We start from the raw sequence: 21002 nt of genomic DNA, 5'->3' as shown, positions 1-21002 counted from the left end.
TTGATGGACACCCAGAATGAAGTTTATCATCAATCGACATTTCACCTTTTTTGAAATTAGAAAACTATTCATACACGTGAGTTTTTCCCATAGTGCTGTCCTTGTAAGCTGTGTTCAACATCACAACAGTTCCTGCGTCATTTTTCCTGAGCAGGAAACAAAATTTCACAATCGTATGCTTTCTCTTACATTGGCCATCACAGAACTGAGGTTTGAGCGAAACTGCTTTTATGAAAAAATTCACCGTGGCCAGAGAGAACCTTCCCAGGTGATGGCACTGGATGCACTAACTCAAGAGCGAGTTGCTTGATGCTCGCCTAGCAGGAAAAATGCATACTATGAAAGCTCTGTCCAGTGGAACTTTTTAACCTTTTTTTGGTATCCCCACTCATATACTACCTTGTCTTCTCAAGCCATGTATATTTGGAAATTTTCTGTTTGGCTCTTATACTTTATATTTCTTCCATATGTTTTAGCTACTCTGTGCTTCAGAAAAAGTTTCAAAGTTTCTTTTGACAATTCGTTTTGATTTTTTTCTTTTTAATGACCTTTACTTTCTTCATATCATCCCATCATTCACCTGGTTTTCGGCCATTAATGTTCAATGCATTAAATCTGTTTTTGAGTTGGCTTCTAAGCTCAAGCAGGATATGTTCAAAGTCTTACTTTGGTTTTTATGGACATGCTTTGATTTACTTCAGCTTTAAATTGAATTTGTACATGAGCATTTGATGTTTTCATAGTCAGCCCACCCAGCTTTGTCTTGACTAATGATATCAAGCTTCTCCATAATTTCTTCCTACAGATGTAGTACCTAGAGTTACTTTTACAGCCTATGTACATTTACATGTACATATGCATATACATATATAATGTCATGGTGAAATCCTAGATATCTTCTTCACTCTCATAGTCTTAACTACTGCTTGTATGCTGATGACTACTAAATTTATATTTTTAGCTGTAACATTCCCCTGTGAGCTTTAGAGTTTTATACCTAAGTGCTTACTGAGAAAAGTCTCTCATGCAGTTCTTAAGTACCTCTTGCTTGACATACCTGAAATTGAATTGTTTCCCCTACATCTGATTTTCCTCATTAATTCCCTGTGTCTAAATAGGGACATCTGTCCTCTCAGTTTCCTAAGTCAGAAACCTGGGAGATATCATTGACTCTTTTCTGTATGTTATCTTTCGTACCAGATGATCACCAAGCTTAGCTCATTTTACCTGAGCTCATATTTCTCATGCCTGTCTTTTATTTTTCCCTTCTGCTACTAGGGCTTTTGCTGTGAGCTGCCTTCATTCATTTGTTTGACAAACATTGTTTGGGCTCCTAAGTGCCAGACACTGAGGTAGGCCTTGGGGATAGATGGCAGTTGTCCTCAGAAAATTGATAGACTTGTCCCCATTGTTCTTCCTCCCTTAGACTTGCCATCTTTAAATCTGTCATCCATACTGACACAAGCGTGATAGATTAGACACTGAAATCTTGCCTGCTTAAGATCATCCATTAGTTAGTTCCCTTTCACTAACAGCCTAGAGATCAAAATCCTTAGTTGGACTTTTAACACTTTAGTCATCTGCTTGTTAATCTTCCAGTCTCTGCCACTGTGCCTCACTCTTCATACTTCCCTAAGAACAAATGATCAATCCCAGCACCACACCCAGAGCAGTTTTGTTCTTTGTGTGTGTGCATATGTTTAATAAAAAACCAAGGCTTTATTATAATAATCTGTCATATTAAGTGTCATAATTAAAAAAAACATTTTATTAGGGGCTCATATAACTCTTATCACAGTCCATACATATACATACATCAATTGTATAAAGCACATCCATACATTCCCTGCTCCAATCATTCTCAAAGCATTTGCTCTCCATAAGTGTCATAATTTTTAGCTTCACTTAGTGTTTGTGATTATCAAATAATCAACCCTCGTGTCTTTTTGTCCTGCTATTGCCTATTTATAATCCCTTTCCTCTTTTAAGTTTTGATTAGTTCCTATTGATTTATTTGAAGGGTCCTGGAATAGGTGACCTCTGAGTGAATTTTGTTCCTCTGTGTATATTTCTGTCTTAGTGACCACTGGATTGAAACTGCCTTCATTCTCTCCCTTTAAACCAAAAGCACTTTGAACGCCAGCGTTGTGGCTTGCTTTCTTTTTTTTTTTTAATCTTTTTATTGGGGCTCATAAGGCTCTTATCACAATCTGTACATACATCAATTGAGCAAAGCACCCTTATACATTTGTTGCACTCATCATTCTCATAATTCACCTTCCACTTGGGTTCCTGGAATCAGCTCGGTTTCCCTTTTTTCCCCCCATCCCCGTCCCTCCCCATGGCTTTCTTTCTTACATTCATTGAAAGCACTTCATTTAGCAGGTAGTAGGCTCTCACTATATGTTTGTTGGATTGAACTAAAGTAAACCTTCCTTTTGACCCTCTGGCATGCTAAAATTGTCCTTTCCATCCATTCTCTTTCTTCTATCTATTGTTGCATTGAAGGATTCCATCTTTTCATTAATTTGGATCTCTCAGCTGGCTGGCTGTTAGTGCAAGTGATAAACTGTGATCATGTTGTCAGGTGGAATTGACCAGGGTGGACAACAAGCTAGCTTTGTTGGTGTATGTGGCCCGTGACCTTCAGTAGTGACGTTATCTTGTTGTTATTTGTTAGAGTACCTGAATCAAGTAATATATTTTTTCTATCATATAATAAAATTTATATAAAGTTACCACTGTATATACTCATGTACAAGCCAAGTTTTCTAGCACATTTTTTGAAGTATGTATTACATTTTTTATTGAATAATTTTTTAAAAATTATTTTATTGGGAGCTCATACAACTCATCACAATCCATACATACATCAACTATGTAAAGCACACTTGTAGATTCATTGCCCTTATCATTCTCAAAACATTTGCTCTCCACTTAAGCCCCTGGCATCAGCTCCCCATTTTTACCCCTACGTCCCCGCTCCCTCCTCCCTCATGAACCCTTGATAATTTATAACTTATTACGTTGTCATATCTTACACTTTCCGATGTCTCCCTTCACCCACTTTTCTGTTGTCCATCCCCCAGGGAGGAGGTCACATGTAGATCCTTGTAATTGGTTCCTCTTTTCTACCCCACTTTCCCTCCACCCTCCCAGTATCACTATTCTCACCACTGGTCCTGAAGGGTTCATCCGTTCTGGATTCCCTGTTTCCAGTTCCTATCTGTACCAGTGTACATCCTCTGGTCTAGCCATATTTGTAGGGTAGAATTGGGATCATGATAGTCGGGAGGGGGGGAAAGCATTTAGGAACTAGAGGAAAGTTGTATGTTTCATCGTTGCTACACTGCACCCTGACTGGCTTGTTTCCTCCCCGTGACCCTTTTATAAGGGGATGTCCAGTTGTCTACAGATGGGTCTTGGGTCCCCAATCTGCACTCCCCTTCATTCACAAACATATGATTTTTTTGTTCTTTGATGCCTGATACCTGATCCCTTCAACACCTCGTGATCACACAGGCTGGTGTGCTTCTTCCATGTGGGCTTTGTTGCTTCTGAGCTAGATGGCCGCTTGTTTACTTTCAAGCCTTTAATACCCCCGACGCTATCTCTTTTGATAGCCAGGCACCATCAGTTTCTTCACTACTTTTGCTTATGCACACATTTGTCTTCAGGGATCGTATCAGGAAGGTGAGCACACAATGGTATGATTTTTTTGTTCTTTGATATCTGCTCTCTGATCCCTTTGACACCTCATGATCACACAGGCTGGTGTGCTTCTTCCATGTGGGCTTTGTTGCTTCTGAGCTAGATGGCTACTTGTTTACCTTCACTCCTTTAAGACCTCAGGTGGTATATCTTTTGATAGTTGGGCACCATCAGCTTTCTTCATCACATTTGCTTATGCACCCACTTTGTCTTTAGCGATCGTGGCAGGAAGGTGAGCATCATGGAATGCCAGTTTAATAGAACAAAGTATTCTTGCATTGAGGGTATTCTTGAGTGGAGGCCCAATGTCTATCTGCTACCTTAATATTAAACCTGTAATTGCATGCACATAAGTCTATTTCCCCATCCTCATATATAAATATATTTACATATGTATATGCCTTTATACCTCTATAAATGTCCTTTTCTGCCTAGGCCTTTTCTCTATTTCCTTTTACTTTCCTCTTGTCCCACTATCATGCTCAGCCTTCATTTGGGTTTCAGTAATTCCTCATGGTTACATTACCCTTGATCACGCCCTACCAGGCCTCCTGCACCTTTCTCACCACTGATTTGGATCGCTTGTAGTTCCCTGGTCCCTGGGTTTGTTAACACCACTTCCTTTCCCCCCACCTCCCCCTCTCCCATATCCCCCTGGACCCGTTGGTTCCGTTGTTTTCTCCTCCAGATTGTTCATCCATCCTATCTTATTTAGACAGACCTGCGGTGATAAAAACATGCACAAAAGCAAGACAAATCAACAGAAAACAACAACAAAAAGCCAATGACAACCCCCCCCCCTAAAAACAACAACAAAAAAGAAAAGCCTGTAGGTAGTTCAAGGTCTATTTGTTGATGTTTAGGAGTGTTTTCCGGTTGAGTCTGATGGGGTGCCGTGCTCTGGCCCCAAAGTCCATTTTTGGTATTCCCTGGGGACTTCGTTGCTCTGTTCCCCTTGCTGTTCTGTTGCACGCCCTTAATGTTTTGCCTCTGTGTGGCGGGATCAGATTGAGCGCAATTCCCACACTGTGTCTCCAGTGTTGTCCCTGTAGGGCTATGGGTCAGTGAGGGATAGCGTGTCTTACAGTGGGCAGCCATATGGTCTTCTCTGTGGATTGGCTGCTCTGAGTGGGAATATTGTCCTCAAGGCTTGGTGGGCCAGGCTGTGCTCCATTCTCTCTTCCTCCCCCTTTATTTGCACCAGTGTCCAGCACATTTTTAATGCAGTGTTTGTGGTAAAATTAGGTGCCTTGGCTGATATTCGGGTTGGCTTATACTTGAGTATATACGGTAATCCTTTTAACCTTGGTACAAAAGCTAATTAAGGCTTTATCTACAATCACTCTCTGTGTTAGTGTAAGTTTTATTTCTATCTAATTATCTTATTATATATATATATGTATTTTAATCCCCAAATTCTTTTGGAAAGAGTATAAATTACAAGTAATAAAAGGAAAAGTATTCCCTTTTAAAAATTACTTCATTGCAAGTTAGGGTTTATTTGAGCATGACAAGCCCTGGTGATGCAGTGATTAGGACGCTCAGTTGCTAAGTGAAAGGTTGGTTGTTCCAGTGCTCCACGGTGAAGGATGTAGCAGTCTCTTCCATAAAGATCTCCGGCCTTGGAACCCTAACAGGGCAGTTCTGTTCTGTTCCACCACGTCACTGTGAGCTGACAGCAGTGGGTTTGGGTTTTGGGGTCTGGGGACTGTGCATTAATTTACTACTCCCACTGCTATTGACTCCTAGTGACCCCCTGTGGGTTTCTGAGACTGTGACTGTTTACAGGAGTAGAAAGCCCTGCCTTTCTTCTGAAGAGCTGCTGTTAGTTTTGAACTGCCCCCCCCATGTGGATTGCAGCCCACCACGTGACCACTACACCACAGAGGAGTGAATTCTTTATTCTGCATAAATCAGCTAGACTTTGAAGTCGCTCTTTCTTTGGTCTAGTTTGTAAGGCCTCGGGGAATGGTTCCGCTGCGTCAATGTGTGAGCCACTTCACCCTGTGTCACGTAACCCCAAGTTAGACAATTGCAGAGTATAGACATTATTTGATGTGGTTTTAACGGTTAACGGTTTTCTTTCTCAGAACTTAATGGAGAGTTTGGATTCATTGCTTTGTGCAGAAGGTTCTGAAAGTCTGAAGAGTTTATGTCTGAAACTTCTCCTTTGCTTGGTGACCGTAAGCGACCCATTTATGATTCTTTCTCAATGGTATTAATTGGCCACTGGTCCATTAAGGGGTACAGTTAGTTGACTACTTGAGTCCAAAGTTAGAAGAGAAAAGAGAGAGGGAAAACCCCAGGTTGTGTTTTGGGGCATAGCATCATTCTCTTGGATGTCTTGTTTCCTGGAAGTTGCTCTCTGGGACAAATTTTATCCTGTAATTTTTAGCTTACAGGAAAACGACACTTATTCCTGTGGAGGCACCACTGCAGGAGAAGTACTCTCCTCTCGGTTTTTAGACTTGCCCTTCTGGTCCAGTCTCGTTTGGAAATGTCTCTCATGATTCGGAGCCTTTCTCCTTGCTCAGGCTTCGATTTCATGATTAGAAAGCTGACCTGCAGCTTCTGGTCGAGGGAGTGCAGGTGTCGCTCATTTACTCCAGGTGATTGCCCTTCCTTGCCACCACATGAAGGCCCTGGGTTCACCAGCCTCTTTCTGTGCATTTGAGGAATGGGACCCAAGAAAGTGTAAGACAAACAAATGACTGTGTGTGAAAGAAACAGTGTGAGGTTCAACGATGCAGGAAGTTTTATTAGTATCTGTCGATCCATGTTGTGGTGGCTTCGCTATGCTTGTAAAAGGCCTAGTCAATAGTAGTAGAATGGGTGAGTCTGTCTTAGATGCTAGGGGAGGAGATGTACATGAAATGTTAGTGTGTTTCCATACAGACTTTTTAAAAAAAAAAGCTTCTTATTGTCTTCAGGTGACAGACAACATCAGTCAGAACACGATCCTGGAGTACGTAATGATCAACAGCATATTTGAAGCAATTTTACAGGTAGGTTGGTTGTCTTGTCATTTCTTTCTCTTCTGCATCTTATGTGCCTGCATTTCTGGGAGCCAGGGGTTAGTACTATTACATATTTCTGATTCTTGGTACAGATCCTCTCCCATCCCCCAAGTCGGAGGGAGCACGGGTATGATGCCGTTGTCCTCTTGGCTTTGCTGGTGAACTACAGAAAATATGAGGTGAGTGGGCCCCTTAATGGACCTAGTTACCTTCCTATAATCTTTCTGAATATGGCCACCCCTAGTGGACTTCGCTGATGTAGGAGACATGCTCTCGGCAAATGGTGGGTGGTTTTATTTTAATAAACCGAATCCTAAAAATGTCGCATTAAATGGATGGGGCAGCGTGGATAGCTGTTGAAAAGGGTCCTGTGATGCATCTTGCAATAAAGTGAGTCAGTACCTCTGTTTCAGAGGCTCCCAGACTAAGGTGATCATTGGGATCACCTGGGACTTTTGAAAGAGCGTTTGTTGGGCTGTCCTCGGGACACACTGAGTCAGAATTTGCTGTGGGGACCTTTTTTTAAGTTATGCCATTGACTATGATGAGCCCTGGTGGCGTCGGCGAGTACCTGTTGGATGACAAACCTCAAAATCAGCAGTTTCAAATCTACCAGCTGTTCTTGTTCGGAGGGAGAGGATGAGGATGTCTTCACCATTCCCCCGCTCCCCTGCCCCCCTAGAGATTCATAGCATCTGAAATGCACGGGGCAATCCTACTCTGTCCTATCGGGTCACCGTGAGCAATGTACTCCATGGCAGTAAAAAAGCATGTTTGTTGCTTATGATGATTAACCAGACACCAGGATTGGGAACCACTGACATAGTGCATCTGTTTTGAAAAACTGGATTCAATATCTTGGGTTTCCTTAATGCAGCTCACTTGGCTCAGTGTCACTGGTGGTCTGGGGGTAATTCATGATTTTAATGGGACACTCAAGCTGTGTCCTTAGCCTCATCATCTCTAGAGTTCTCTTGGCCTCTAAATTAATCAGGGTGCACAATTAAAGTTTTGAGGTAAAGAGCACAACCCAGAGATGAATGTTTGAGTTGGTAAATCTACTTGAGTCCCCTCAAAAGGCAGAATCCGAATGTGCCTTTGAAATAAAGAAGTAAAGACAAAGCAAAAAGCAAAAAACCCACAAAAACCCAAAAAAGGCAAAATACACAGAAAAAGTGGGGGAGAGGGATGTTCCGGAAAGACCAGAGGCCTCATCGGGAGTTGCTTTAGAGGTGGAGGGAGCATGTGGTCCTGAGCCCTGGGTACCAGAACCCAGAAATCAGGAGATGCAGGAAGACAACCTGTCTTTATTCATTTGAATGGCATTCGTAGAAGAACTGGACAAGCTGGAGAGAGAGAAGTGTCATTTGTGAGCTTGAGATCTGTACTTGGTGACTTTCGATATGATTCCTAGCCGGGGTTTTCTCCTTCAGGGTAAAAGTCGTGGGCATCCTGGAATCTGGAGCTTCTGCGATCATTGGGAGGGATGCTATGAGAAAGGATAGTGTACAGAGGGACTGGGAATTGTGGAGCAGTGCAATGTGCTTTCAAGTCCCAGGAGCCGATTGCTTTCACTCTCTGGGAGGAACTGATGAATGGCGTGTAGAGCCACTAATAAAGGCGTAATTTATCAGCAGCACCTGTTTCACTGGTGCTCTGGAGGGGCTGGTGTGCTAGCCATTTTGATCTCTGTCGTGTGTAATAGCCTCTGGGGCCTTATTACAATGGCAAGAAAAATCGCTGAGGAAAAATGCTGAGGATAGTTAGAGAGAGTTGAGTTATATATGACAGGAACACGCCTTTCTCAGTAATGAATATTTTCAGAACATTCTGCTGGTTGCAGCCACTTTGAGGCAATGGCTTGGTTTCTTTGGCTGTGAACTGAACCCTGGCTCAGCCCAATCTGACTCAGGCTGAAATGTCAGCCTGAAAAATTGTTCATCGCTAAGGAACTGGGGAAAATCATATTTCTGGAGTGAGGTGTGCATCTGTAGTCTGTCAGAAGCCCCCAGAAGAATTTATCTAGCGGGCCAAGGGCAAGCTGGTGGGCATAATTTATCTAAGCTTTGCAGTTTTTGATATCAGTCACTCACCAGGCATGAGCAAGGAAGCCTGGTGACCATGGGGCAGTAGGGCTTTTGACAGGAGCATGAGGAATTCCAGAAGAACCTAGTAAAACCCAAAGTGAGCAGAATTTTATGTAAATTAGTATTGAGGGTGTGTGTGCGCTGGAGAACAGCTAACAGTATTCTTCTCGTGAACACCACCCTGGATCCTGTGACCAGTGGGAACGTTGTGTCCTTTTTAGAAAGATTGCGGAGGGCACCAGAGAGGCTGACACCTAGCTAAAAACTGAGAAGGCAAGTAAACTGTTAGAGAAGTGATGGAAAAGATGCCTTTTATTATAAAATGAGTTTATAGAATAAGTGTATAGTTCTTCCTTGTTTCAAGTCATGCATTCCATTTTAGTTATTTCATTATGTCATCCAAAGAGATGGTGATGATGTTGTCGTCGTCGCGAGGTGCCCACACTGCCCAGTCCTCACAACTGCTATTCTATACGAGCTCCTTGTCGTAGCCGCGGTGTCTGGCCATCTCCTTGGGGGTCCTCGTCTTTTTGTGGCCCCTATCTTTACCAGGTATGCTCTTCTACTTGAGGAGCCCCGGTGGCATCTGGAGCGATGCACTGGGCTGCCAACTGCAAGACCGGCAGTTTGCACCACCCTCTGAGGGGACAGATGAGGCTTTCTGCTTCCATAAAGCTGGACAAACGTGTGAGCCGCAGGGGTTTCTACCATGACCTGTCGGATCGCTGTGAGTCGGAATCGACTTGATGGCAGTGAATTTGAGAGTCCAAAGAGCTAGAGGAGGGAAAAAAAGTTATAGGGAAGCGCAGTGCTAAGTGTAGTTTAGATCAAGTAAAGACAAAACAAAGAAAACCAGACCCACCCTCCCCTACAAAACCTCTTGCCATTGAGTTGATTCCAACTCATAGCCCCCTCTAGGGCAGGGTCGGACTGCCCCGTCTTTCTCTGGCTGAGTGGCTGGGAGGTTTCGGTTAGAAGCCCTGTGTTACACTGCTGGGCCTCCAGAGCTCCTCAGCAAAAGGCAGGTGTGTTGGGGGGGCGAGCCTGTGAAGGCTGAGCCTGCACTTCTGTCTTGTCCATGAAGGTAGATTGCCTCCAGTTTCCAAAAGTGACCAGCACAACGGCAGTCTAAGGAAAACCATGTGAAGGACCATCAGCGTGTGGGAGACTAGACCTTTTTACCACACTGAGATCAAGGCTTCAAACTGCTTCATTCTGGTTCACCACCCTCCTGCGAATTTGCATTTCCACCTCAGATCTACTGACTCAGGAGAAAAAAATATAGCTGCCAGTTAAAGCACCCAGACCTCATGCCAGATTCTATGCTCAGAGGTTTTCTTTTTAGAATTTTTACACATAAAATTCACTTGAGCTGTGTAGTCATCTAAGGGAAAACATGATCCCCACCTTTCAGTGGAGGACATTGACGCTTAGGCTAATGAAGCTGCCTAGCTTGTCCTCATCGGAAAGTAGAGGAGCTCAGACTCACACCCTTGCTTTTAGTCACCTTGCCTCTTTCACAACCACTGCTAAAGCGTCTGCGGGGCTTACTAACCAGACGATCCTTGTTATTACCTCAGACTGCCAACTCTCGGGAAGGCTGTTCTTGAATAGGACTTTTAAGAGTGATTGTCCCCTCCCCGCCAAAAAGGCTGCCAACAGCAGTAGTGTCCTGCTCCCTCCATGTCTCCTCATGGTGACACCTCTGGGTCAAGCCTCCTGCTGACTCGGTTTTCCCGGACCCACTTCCATCGACTCTTGTCTGAAGTCTGTAGCCTCGGCCGGATTTGACTGTTGTTAGTCATAGGGAGAAGTGGTGAGAGCCCGATACGCTTTCAAGTCAGGTGACAAATGGAGTGAGTTTTCTCTCCTTGAGTTGTGTCTTAGAAAACCTTACAAACATTTGGGATGTTAAGAAAGCAAAGCTGTCTCTTTCTCTATTCCCAAGTGGCCTATAAAAGACACCCTGAGAAACTTGAGTAAATAAGGTCTATGTGGGGGGTTAGCCTTTCAGTTGGGCTTCCAAGTTCCTCAGTAATGAGTTTTCTTGGTAGCTGTAAAAACTGCCAATCTGAGAACTATTGTTCCTTGCTTCCCCTGGGTTAAAATTGGTGCCTAATCTATTTGAGATCTTTGCTCCCATCCCAGGGGTCAGATGTTTTCAAGGTGAGCAGGTCATTGGTTTTCATGGGACTTGTAGGAGATGGCCCAACTGCTCAATGAGTTTAAATATATGTCCATTTCCATATGCTACCCAGCTGGGATTGGGTCTGGAAAAACTGGAGAAATCTTCCAGTGCTGTTCGTGATGGGACAATCATGAAATCCCAGTGTCCTGACCAGATTGTAGTTTGGGTAATTACATGCTTTTTTCCCAGTCCCCTGCAGTGTTATTTGGGTATGAGATCCATAAATGGCCTCGCTGGCTGTTAAGCAGCTGCCACTTTCCACCCCCAAGGTGGCTTTGTTTTACAGGCGGGTGAGCCAGTTCTTGCATATAGTGTGTGAAATGGTTAGGGAGCCTTTGGGATGAGCATGTGAGGTAAAAACTTCAAGATATGTGCTTTGTGGTAAAGGAGGTTTTATGTCCCCCAAATGACAGCTATCCCTATGGCCTTAGTGAATTACTGGCAGGGTAGGGCACTGTAAGTTCTGCAGTGTTCCCTTCTTCAAAACAAGTCAGAAAGGCCGCCAGGAGAAGGGGCTGATTCCACCTAGAGCAGCGGTGCTCCACCTTCCTAAGGCCTCACCCTTTCATACAGTTCCTCATGAGGTGGTGACCCCCAACCAGTATCTGCGTTGCTACTTCATCACTGTCATTTTGCTACTGTTATGAATCGGACGACCCCTGTGAAAGGGTCGTTCGATCCTCAAAGGGGTGGTCGAGACCCACAGGTTGAGAACCACTGGCCTAGAGGAAAGTGCAGGTAGAAAAGAACTCGCATGCACACACGCGATGGTGAATGTCCACGCGCGATGGTGCATGTGCACACGCGATGGTGAAGGAGGGGCTACTGACAATGGGGGGATCAGCTGGCAAGATGGATTGGGCTTGTTTGTGAAGAGTGTCACTGTACAAGTGTTTCTGTGAACTCTTTTATAACTAGGCCACGCTCACCTTGAGTTCCTTCTCTTGTTTCACAGTCTGTGAATCCTTACATTGTGAAGCTGTCGATTGTGGATGATGAGGCCACGCTCAATGTGAGTATCTGGTTCCATGCCTGTCGTCTTAGTTCCTGGCCCTGCAGTCAGGGAGCATTTAGAACAGAGTCAAGAGTTTGTTTGCTGATTAGTATTTCTTTTTAGAGCCTCAGTGCTGCTGTCTTGCTGTCTGTTTGTCATGGAGGGGAGTTTTGAGGGACCGTTTGCTGGCTGGCCATGATAAAATGGCTGGTTATATTTCATATTATGGTATGTTGAGGATGATTATTTTACAAAGCCAATAAATTACATTTCTGAGAATGAGAATGCTCAAACGACTAAATGATGACTGATGCTCCATGTGGAGCTAGCCAGATGGGATTTATAGCCTGACTTGGTGAAGCTGAACCGTGGAGGGTGATAGATACCTGATACATGCATCCTCGAAAATTTGGAAAGTAATACCTGGTCGCTGACGCTAGGGGGCGTGTCAAGGAAAGAAGATGGACAGGTGTCTTGCCTTTATTTCCTACTCATTCTGCTCACTTAATTCTTCCCATTTCCCTTCTGTAAAATATGCGCAGGTGATTCATCCTTATGACCTTAATTACCTTTGTGTTAACACTTAGCAGCTTCCAGGGGGAAAGTTGATAGGCCAATCTAACTTCATTGGGACTGTTTCTTTTTATGGTTTCTCTTCTTTTCCTGTGGCCTGAAAGATGGAGCCGCTGGTCTCTAGAGACCATCATTGAGCAAGGACTCATCACCACTCTTATAGTGGCTGTTTTGGAGGCTTTTGAGGTGAAAATGATCCCAGTAAAACTGTCAGTGATCTGGACTGCCTGGTCTCTTTGACCTGTTGTTCTATTTTAATTGTATTTGGGACATTAATGAAGAGACTTATATCAGAAGAGTCTTTACAGAGAAACTCCTCTTCTTTGACATTTTCCTTTTCTTGGAATTTCTATTCTTGTCAGCTTTCAGGCCAGACTTCTTGAGCTTGGGCGAGGGAGTCCACTTAATAGCGGCCCGACCATGAAAACCTTCCGCGTGATAACCCACAATCCCATCAAGTGTAGGTGTCTGCTTTTGCAGCACGTACCCACCCCCACTTTTGCAGCACCCCCACCCCCACTCCCACCCCCAAAAGGTTCTGAGGAGCTCTGGTGGTGTAGTGGTTCCCCGTTGGGCTTGGAGCTGCAGAGTTGCCAGTTTGAAATCAGTAGCAGCTCCCCTGAAGAAAGCCTGGGCTCTCTGTTCCCATAAACAGAAACCCATGGGGTCACTGTGAGGCAGCATGACTGGATGGCCGTGAGGGAGGGACGAGGGAGGGAGGGGGACCACTTTTGGCGGTCCCCCTCCCCCGCAGTGGGCGGTGTTGTCCACTTTAGGAGACACTGACTTAGTGTTTGCCCTGTCCTAGTTGTCCTTTCTTTCCTCCTAGAAAGTACTCACTTCACCCTTGCCACCTTTTCTTTCTCTAGGGAATGGGACTTGTGATTGCTCAGGCTTTATCTGAATACAACAGGTAAGCCCACTTTTCATTTGAAGGGGTCACTCAGGAAATAAGTGAGCTGTGTCAACTTCCCATGGCACATCCTGGAAGAGTCTTCCGAGGCACAGCTGCCGCCAGTGGCAGTTTTGCTAGCAGGATTGTCTCTAAACCCCAGGGGGTTACAAGCAGCCATCAGGTTAACGCCCATCTTTGGTTTAAGCAATTAGGCACACCCTTTTGCCACCTTACTGCGGAGCAATTTGAACAGGTTTTCCCACCATAATCATGCTCTAACATTTAATGTCCCCCAAATGTCATTTTCTATGTGGAAAAAGCTTGTGAAACACTGCTTTTCTGAACTTTTACAAAAACACAAGGAGGCAGCACACTAATCTGTCCAAACCTAAAACCGAACTCACTCTCATTGAGTTGATTCTGACTCATAGCAACTCAGAACAAATCTGTCTCGGAAGAAGGGCAGCCAGATGCTCCTTAGAAACAAGGGTGATGAGACTTGGTCTCATGTGTTTGGGACGTAGTATGAGGAGAGCCCAGTCCTTCGACATCATGCTTGGTACGTAGTCAGTGATAAAGAGGAAGACCCTCGACTCGGGGAATTGACAGTTGCTGCAACCATGACCTTAAGCATGAGAGCAGTTGCGAAGCTGCCACAGGACTTGGCTGTGGTTTTGTTCCGTGTTCATAGGTTTGCGTTGAATTAGAACCACCTCAACAACACCTAACATCAGCCACCACACCAAATCTCTATGGTAGCAGGTACTAGCCTCAACTTCCTTTCCAGGGGTGGCTAGTAGATTTGAACTGCTGAACTTGTGGTTAACAGTGTAAATGCATTACCAAGGCTCCTTACACTAGTTTGGCAGGTACTTCCTTTCATCAGGAATCACCTTTAACTTCCCAGAAGGCTTCCCTAACTTGGGGGCTTTCTCTCTTAATGCTTGCTTTTCCTTGTTGTGGATGGGCAAGGATCTGATACTCAAGTGAGTGGACTCCAGAGGGGTCCTCGCTCCTGGTCCAGGCCAGGCAGAATTGCCCTTGCTCCTCGCCATACTCCCCTTCTACACAATTGGGTGTGGGAATTTCAAATCTGTTCCATCTCCACAAATAGTTTAGCTCACAGATTTCCCTCCTCCTCCTCCTCCAAAAACAAACAAGATTTTCACTGTTAACAGTCTTAAAGTAATTTCACTGTCACACTTTTCAAGTAATAGTCTGTTTGGGAAATAGCTGGATCAGCCATATGTTAGAGTAGTTTCACACTTTTGCAGCTTGCTTTCTAAGTCTCTCCCAGAGTAGTCCGGCGTTTTGGTACACATTCTACCTCAAGAGCAGACGGAGGCCTCTCACTGCACAGGGGCACTGCAGAGGCTAGATGATCACCATGTTTTGGTTTGTGGAGTCTTTGTATTCTAAGAGTGCCCTGATGACCCAGCAGGGCAACAACCAAGATAGACTGGCTGTATCATTTCTGTAAGAAGGTGAATCTAGTTGTGTTGTTGTTGTTGTTCAGACAATATAAAGACAAGGAAGAAGAACACCAGAGTGGCTTTTTCTCTGCTTTAACAAACATGGTAAGTCTGACCTGCTTTTTTCCTCCTGCTGAGAAATACCCGAGGGCTGCGGGGGCGGCTGGTCTCTGCACAGAAGTCCCGAGGTTTGATGTGATGGCATGATGAGAGAGAGGTTGCTTAGGTTAGATTTTATCGAGGACCATATCTTCGTTTCCAAAAACATTCTGCCATTGAGTCAGTGCTGACTAATAGCAGCCCTATAGGACAGAGTGGAATTGCCCCTGTGGGTTTCCCAGACTAAGTTGTTAACAGGAGTAGACAGCTGGTGGTTTCGAATGGCTGACCTTGTGCTTAGCAGCCCAATGTGCAACCCACTACATTATCAGCATTCCAAAACTTCCGAAACGGCATGAATGACCCAGGGGAAAGGAGAACTTGAACTTCTCTGGGACTGATATGGAAGCCATATTTTTGCTTTCAAAAGAGTGGACCCTCTTTGGGCCCTGACCTTGTGGAAGAGGTTTTCAGAAGGACCCAGAATGAACCACCCTACCCTGTCTTCCACAAGGTCAGGGCCCAAAGAGGGTCCACTCTTATTGGTCCTGGGGTAGGGATGGGCGCAGTGGATGCCAGCCACTGCTGGAAGGCGAGAGGCCCAAGGTTTAAGAAAACTTGGCACTGGTGGCCTTTGGAGCTAGATTATCTGATACTAATTTTTAAGAAACAAGTCTAGGAATTTGTCTTTATAAGGGGCCTTACATGTGGGCAGATTCAGTAAATCTGTTCATGAGTATCCAGGTGATCAGCCCAAGAGCATGGCACAGTTTTAGTTCATTTCAAAAAAGAGATAGCCGCCAGCACCATCAAATAAAGAAGGGGACAGGTCTTTCCAACCCATTACCTCTGCGTTCTCCTCTTCTGCCTTCCCATAGTCTACTTTTAAGAAAAAGGCCTGATAGTTAAATTAGACCTTTTCATCTTGAAGCGTAAATGAGTAACGTATCTCACATAGGCTGCAACAGTATGGGTGCTGTACTATTATTTGACTAAATGAATTAAGAGATCACTATATTGCTCCAAGTAATCTTGACCTTTTAGCTAAGGAGAAAAAGCTTTGTACCAAACAAAGGAAGCCCCTACTGCAGAGTGGGGTCTTCATAAGCATTTGGGAAAGTTTTTCAGGGAGAGGACACCTTTCTCACCTTTCTCAGACACCGCCTATTAGAGCCGCCCGCTCCATTAACCTGTTCGGCCGCTCTGACCAGGATGCAAACTAAGCTCCCTCGGATCTGGTAAAAATGGAGAATGGGTTTGGTGTAGACAGCTCTGCTCTGAAATCCAAGTATTCCCCCTGAGGACAGCTCTGTATAGGATGAGGTCAGCCTGATTTCCGTGAGTTAATTTTTAATTTGAAACAAACAACTTCCAGGAAAGAAGCAGAATGACGAGAGTGTCTAGGCTGGCATTGGTTCTTTACCGCTGTGTGTCAAAAAGTGAGGGCTGAGATTTTTAAAAAGCTTCTTTAAGGCTCCTGTGAAATGATTGTGTGGGGTTTCCATGATTACCTTTACTACTTAGGAGATTTTACTTAGGAGATCTTACAAGTAGGCTGGTTTTGTTGGGTGGGACCAGTGGTCCAAAGATTCAGTTCCCACTGGCTGATTCCCCCTTGCGCTACCCTCACCTCCCACCCCCTTTTTTTTTCTTTCTTTCTGTTTTGTTGTTTGTTGGAAGGATGGAAGGCTCTCAGACTCAAAGCTGCATTTCTCTCTCTGTAATTCCACTTTTCTTCCACAGGTGGGCAGCATGTTCATAGCAGATGCCCACGAGAAAATCTCTGTACAGTAAGTGCCTGGTATTTGTTGCCTTGACTTGGATGGTGGCAGGGTCTCCAGCTGGCTTTGCTAGTGTGAAATGTTACCTCTTGCTAATCCTGAACAGATTTAAACTTCCTTAGTGACTTAGCAAATGGTTCTTGGGTCTTACACAATCACGCACCCCAAGAAACTGAGAAATGGTTGCTAGCTGTCCCTGGAGTGAAATAGAAGAGGACTTGCCTCTCTGAACCAGTTAAAGATTCGGCAGGGGTGGGAAAGGGAGAGGGATGGTAGTGAATGAAGTAGAGAAAGCTCTTCGCGAGAAGGTGAAGGTAAGGCCTGGCCTCCTCACTTGTGTACCTTTTATATGTACACCCAAGAGGGAAATGGAGAGGAACACAAAGGGGCTGATCAGGGGGAGCTGAGGCCAAATGGGAGAGCGATGGTGATCACTGTCAGAGGCTCACTGATATGTTTTCTTCCTCTTTAGAACCAATGAGGCCATTCTTCTGGCACTTTATGAAGCCGTTCATTTAAATCGCAATTTCATCACAGTGTTAGCCCAGGTTGGTTATGTTAAAAACCCCAATCTGAATTGTTTTGGAAATGTTGATGGCAATATATGTACAAGTGTGCTTAATACTATGGAATGATGGATTGTTATAAGATTTGTAAGAGCCCCCCCCCCATAAAATGATTAATTACAAAACCAAACCAAACCAAATCCGTTTTCTCCATGGATTTCCCAGATTCATTCCACAAAATCCAGCTATGCCGATTTCAACCTGGTTGGGCATTGCTAAGTGGGAGTAACTAGGAGTTGCACCAGTTGTCTTGGCTTCCTGCTGTCCCCCAGGCCTGTGTGTTTTTGTCTGGTGTTAACATGTGGAGTAAATGGTTTTGACCAGTTTACCGGTCCTGTTGACCCGTTTACTGGTCCCGTTGACTCATATGAGTTGAGATGACATCATTTTGCTTCCTGGAAATCCCCCGGCTTCCTCTGCATCTAAGGATTTTTCTATCAAGCTTCCTGCTTTCTAAGCCACTGTGGAATTACAGCCTGAGATAAAATAGACTAAGTCATTTATGTTATTTTACTTGTGCCTAGGGAAGAAAAGTAGAAAATAACCTGCCCAGCATTAGGTTTGCTTTTAGCAGACACAACGGTCCGCAAACATTGAAAGCAGGAAGTCATGGAATACTGATAGCCAGGTCACATGCTTGAGGGATAGCCTTTGCACTAGCCCAGATGGGGACTAAAATAGAACTCAAGTGCTGTCCATGAATGCTGTCTTTAAAAATTGATACAGTGATTTTAGCTTAAAGCCAGACTGTTTAAAATATGTATGTAGAGTTCTTTTAAAAGAAAGTCTGCTTTGTTTCTTAAAGAGCATGTGTGTCAGGTGCCCACAAATTGAGCTTTACCTTAAAAAACAAGGAAACACGCACACAAAGATCACACCTACAAAGTATGCTAGTCTGGGGTCTGCTTAGGAGGACATGCATTTGTTTCGAGACTGAGCAAATAAAAGGCTATACCCACTGTTTTCACCACATTCTTTGACTGCTTCCCAGATTCTGTAACAGGCGTTGGTGTTAGAGAGGAGAAAGGTGATAAAGAGCAGCTGCTGTGCAGGGTCTTCCTCAGTTGTTGATGTGGCACAGGTAGCTGAGAGAGATGCAAGAGTTGTCTGTTTGGGTCCCCACTGGGTGTCTCCCTTAGAGCTCTCTCTTCCCATCCCACACATACTCTGTTTGAGAATGGGGAGATGCCACCCGAATAGCTCCCCCACCCCTCTTCTCAAAATAGCTCTGGATATCCCCTTGGCTCATCTGCAATTGGCAGCCAATTAGAATTTTCTATTGGTGTATGTTTTAAGTTGGTCTGTTGAGAGCATTTCTTATCCAAATTGACATAGGGCCGCCAATGCCCTCTTTCTTATAGTCTGATCCTGAATATTTGTTTACCCCAGTTTTTATTTGTCTGGTTCTGCAGACAACCTTATGTAATGGAAACCGAGTTGCTCAGAGAAAACTAGCTCACAGAACTTCTTATTAGAATTTAGCAGCTATCAAGTGTAATCAGGGACTTGTGGGAACCAAATGTAGAGGTCATTTTTCCTTAGTGAGCTTTCTGTTTAATTCTGAGGTCAGGGAAGTCCAGTAAGGGTCTTGAGCAGAGGATGCTGGAGGAGAATGGGGTTTTCTGTTTTCTTTTCTTTCAGAGCCACCCAGAAATAGGCTTGGTGACGACCCCTGTGAGTCCCACTCCAACAACTCCCGTCACTCCGCTTGGGACCACACCCCCCTCCTCTGACGGTGAGCCACCAGCGGTTTTGCTTTCTTGATTAATAATGTCTTTCAGGGTGAGTAGAATTGTGTTGAACACAGAACACAGTTTTTAATTCTTTCAATTCGGAAATTTGTGTGAAGTATGGCCTCCTGAAGCTCTGAGGAAAACATGGGATAAAATAGTCAAGTCTTTTCTCTGTAAGAGAGCTACACAGTCACAGCTTGTCCTACTCGATAGACGGTGGTTCTAGATCTGGAAGGGACCTCAGGGCTCAGCAGTACCCAGTCTGCCTAACTTTCAGGGTGCTTGTGAGACTCTGATGAGCTGTTTTATGAAAAACACTTCCCTATGACCAGAAAGCTCTGAATGACATGTAAAATGGTAATGTTATCTTATGCTGCCACTTTACAAATGAGGGAAATGAGGCCAGAGAAGTGAAACAAATTGCCTGAGGCTAGGGAGAATTGAGAGTAGGACTGTCTTTCTGGTTCATAGGCACATGCCCAGCCTAGTGCCTGGCACAGTAGTTACTTTGTACATATTACTTTAACCAGTGAATGAGAAAGCAAAGCCCAGATTCACTCACTGTTACATACATGTCTCTCTCAAGTGGAATTGACAGGCTTTAAGTTGTGATATAAGTGGGAGTTTGGTGGTTATTTAAGACTCTTTCCTCCCCACCTCCACTCCACCCTCTCTAAAAAACAACAAAAAACATTTCTCCTTTCTGCATTTTCTGGTCGGGACTTAAGGAAAAGGCAAAAGAAAAGAAATTAATGAATTTTCTCTAATAAACTTTGTGGCCCTCGAAATGCGTTTCCTGTAAGCTGGGTCTGTTTGATGGGATACTTTAACCCAGATATAATCTACACTCATGCTTCATGTCATAACCAGTAAGAATTGACCTCATTGTGGGTAACGAAGTACAGGCAGTGTTAACTTTGATTCTTTCCTTGTACCTCCTTTCTGTCTTGTTCTGCTTCCACCCTTCACATTTTCAGAGCAAGCAATATTCATCCAGAAGCATGGCAGGGAGGTGCCATTGATATTCACGTCTGTGGTAGCAAACCGGATAGCTTTTAGAATTGAAAGCCAAACTCTAAAATACCTTCATGAGAAGGAGCAAGTAGTGAAGACTGCTTACTTATCTCTGCTTATTCAGGTCACCGAATAACCCAATGGAAAGACCGTTCTTTCTCTTTAAGGATGCAGCCTGCCTGGTTACCATGGATATCAAAAGCCATCTATATATTTCTGAGCTCCATGTGATGTTGGGGTTTGGATGCTTCAGAGAACTGCCTTTCAAATTGTTCATTGTGAACACTTCCGCCCACACACTGATTATGCAATGGCAGGATTTGTGCTTACTTTCCTACAACCAGTGAGCTTTGATTTTTTTTCTTGTGCGAAGATGGAGTCAGCCCACTTTCAAGTGACTCTCCCTGGGTAAAGACTGCCGGGCAGGGTGAGGGAGCCAAAGATCAAGGAATGACTCCTCGTTAGGAAAGAGACTGTCATTCCTGAAGGATTCTATTCTGTCTGTTCTGTTTTGTGTTCCCCGCTGCCCCCAACTTGTTCCTTTTCCTAAATATTGTGAGCTTGTTTTAAATTTTTGGCTTTTAATTACAGTGGTGCTCAGTAGCCCAGTTATATTTGAAGGCACGCCACTGGGGCCATTAGTTTACAAAGCCAGCAGGTTAGCTGTGACATTTGTTCTCAGTCCAGACTTGACACTCGACAACCAGCCTTGGCATGAGAGGACTTTCTGGTAAACTAAAAATACATCTACTTCTATATTTCTACATATTATATAAGATGGCTCTCCAGTTACTGCTGAGTGCGGGTGGGGTGGGGGAGTCTGGAACCAGTTAGGTGCCTCCTTGGATTGGTCAGTGGAATGATTATGGGCT

General features: G+C 44.3%; 1 protein-coding gene across 1 annotated transcript in view; it reads left to right on the top strand.

Moving 5' to 3' along the window:
* ARMH3 (armadillo like helical domain containing 3) overlaps nt 1-21002 on the top strand; it is a 223859-nt gene that overhangs the window by 28609 nt on the left and 174248 nt on the right. The window contains exons 6-14 of the mRNA XM_075534065.1: nt 5802-5894; nt 6642-6716; nt 6821-6907; nt 11959-12015; nt 13440-13483; nt 14982-15042; nt 16780-16826; nt 17290-17365; nt 19025-19118. Of these exons, the coding sequence (XP_075390180.1) occupies nt 5802-5894; nt 6642-6716; nt 6821-6907; nt 11959-12015; nt 13440-13483; nt 14982-15042; nt 16780-16826; nt 17290-17365; nt 19025-19118 (634 nt within the window). The remainder of the gene's footprint in view (nt 1-5801; nt 5895-6641; nt 6717-6820; nt 6908-11958; nt 12016-13439; nt 13484-14981; nt 15043-16779; nt 16827-17289; nt 17366-19024; nt 19119-21002) is intronic.

This window comes from Tenrec ecaudatus, chromosome 16 (assembly GCF_050624435.1).
Source record: "Tenrec ecaudatus isolate mTenEca1 chromosome 16, mTenEca1.hap1, whole genome shotgun sequence".
NCBI classification, from domain to species: domain Eukaryota; kingdom Metazoa; phylum Chordata; class Mammalia; order Afrosoricida; family Tenrecidae; genus Tenrec; species Tenrec ecaudatus.
The sequence above is the reverse complement of the archived record's forward strand: the minus strand, read 5'-3'. Positions and strand labels throughout refer to the sequence as shown.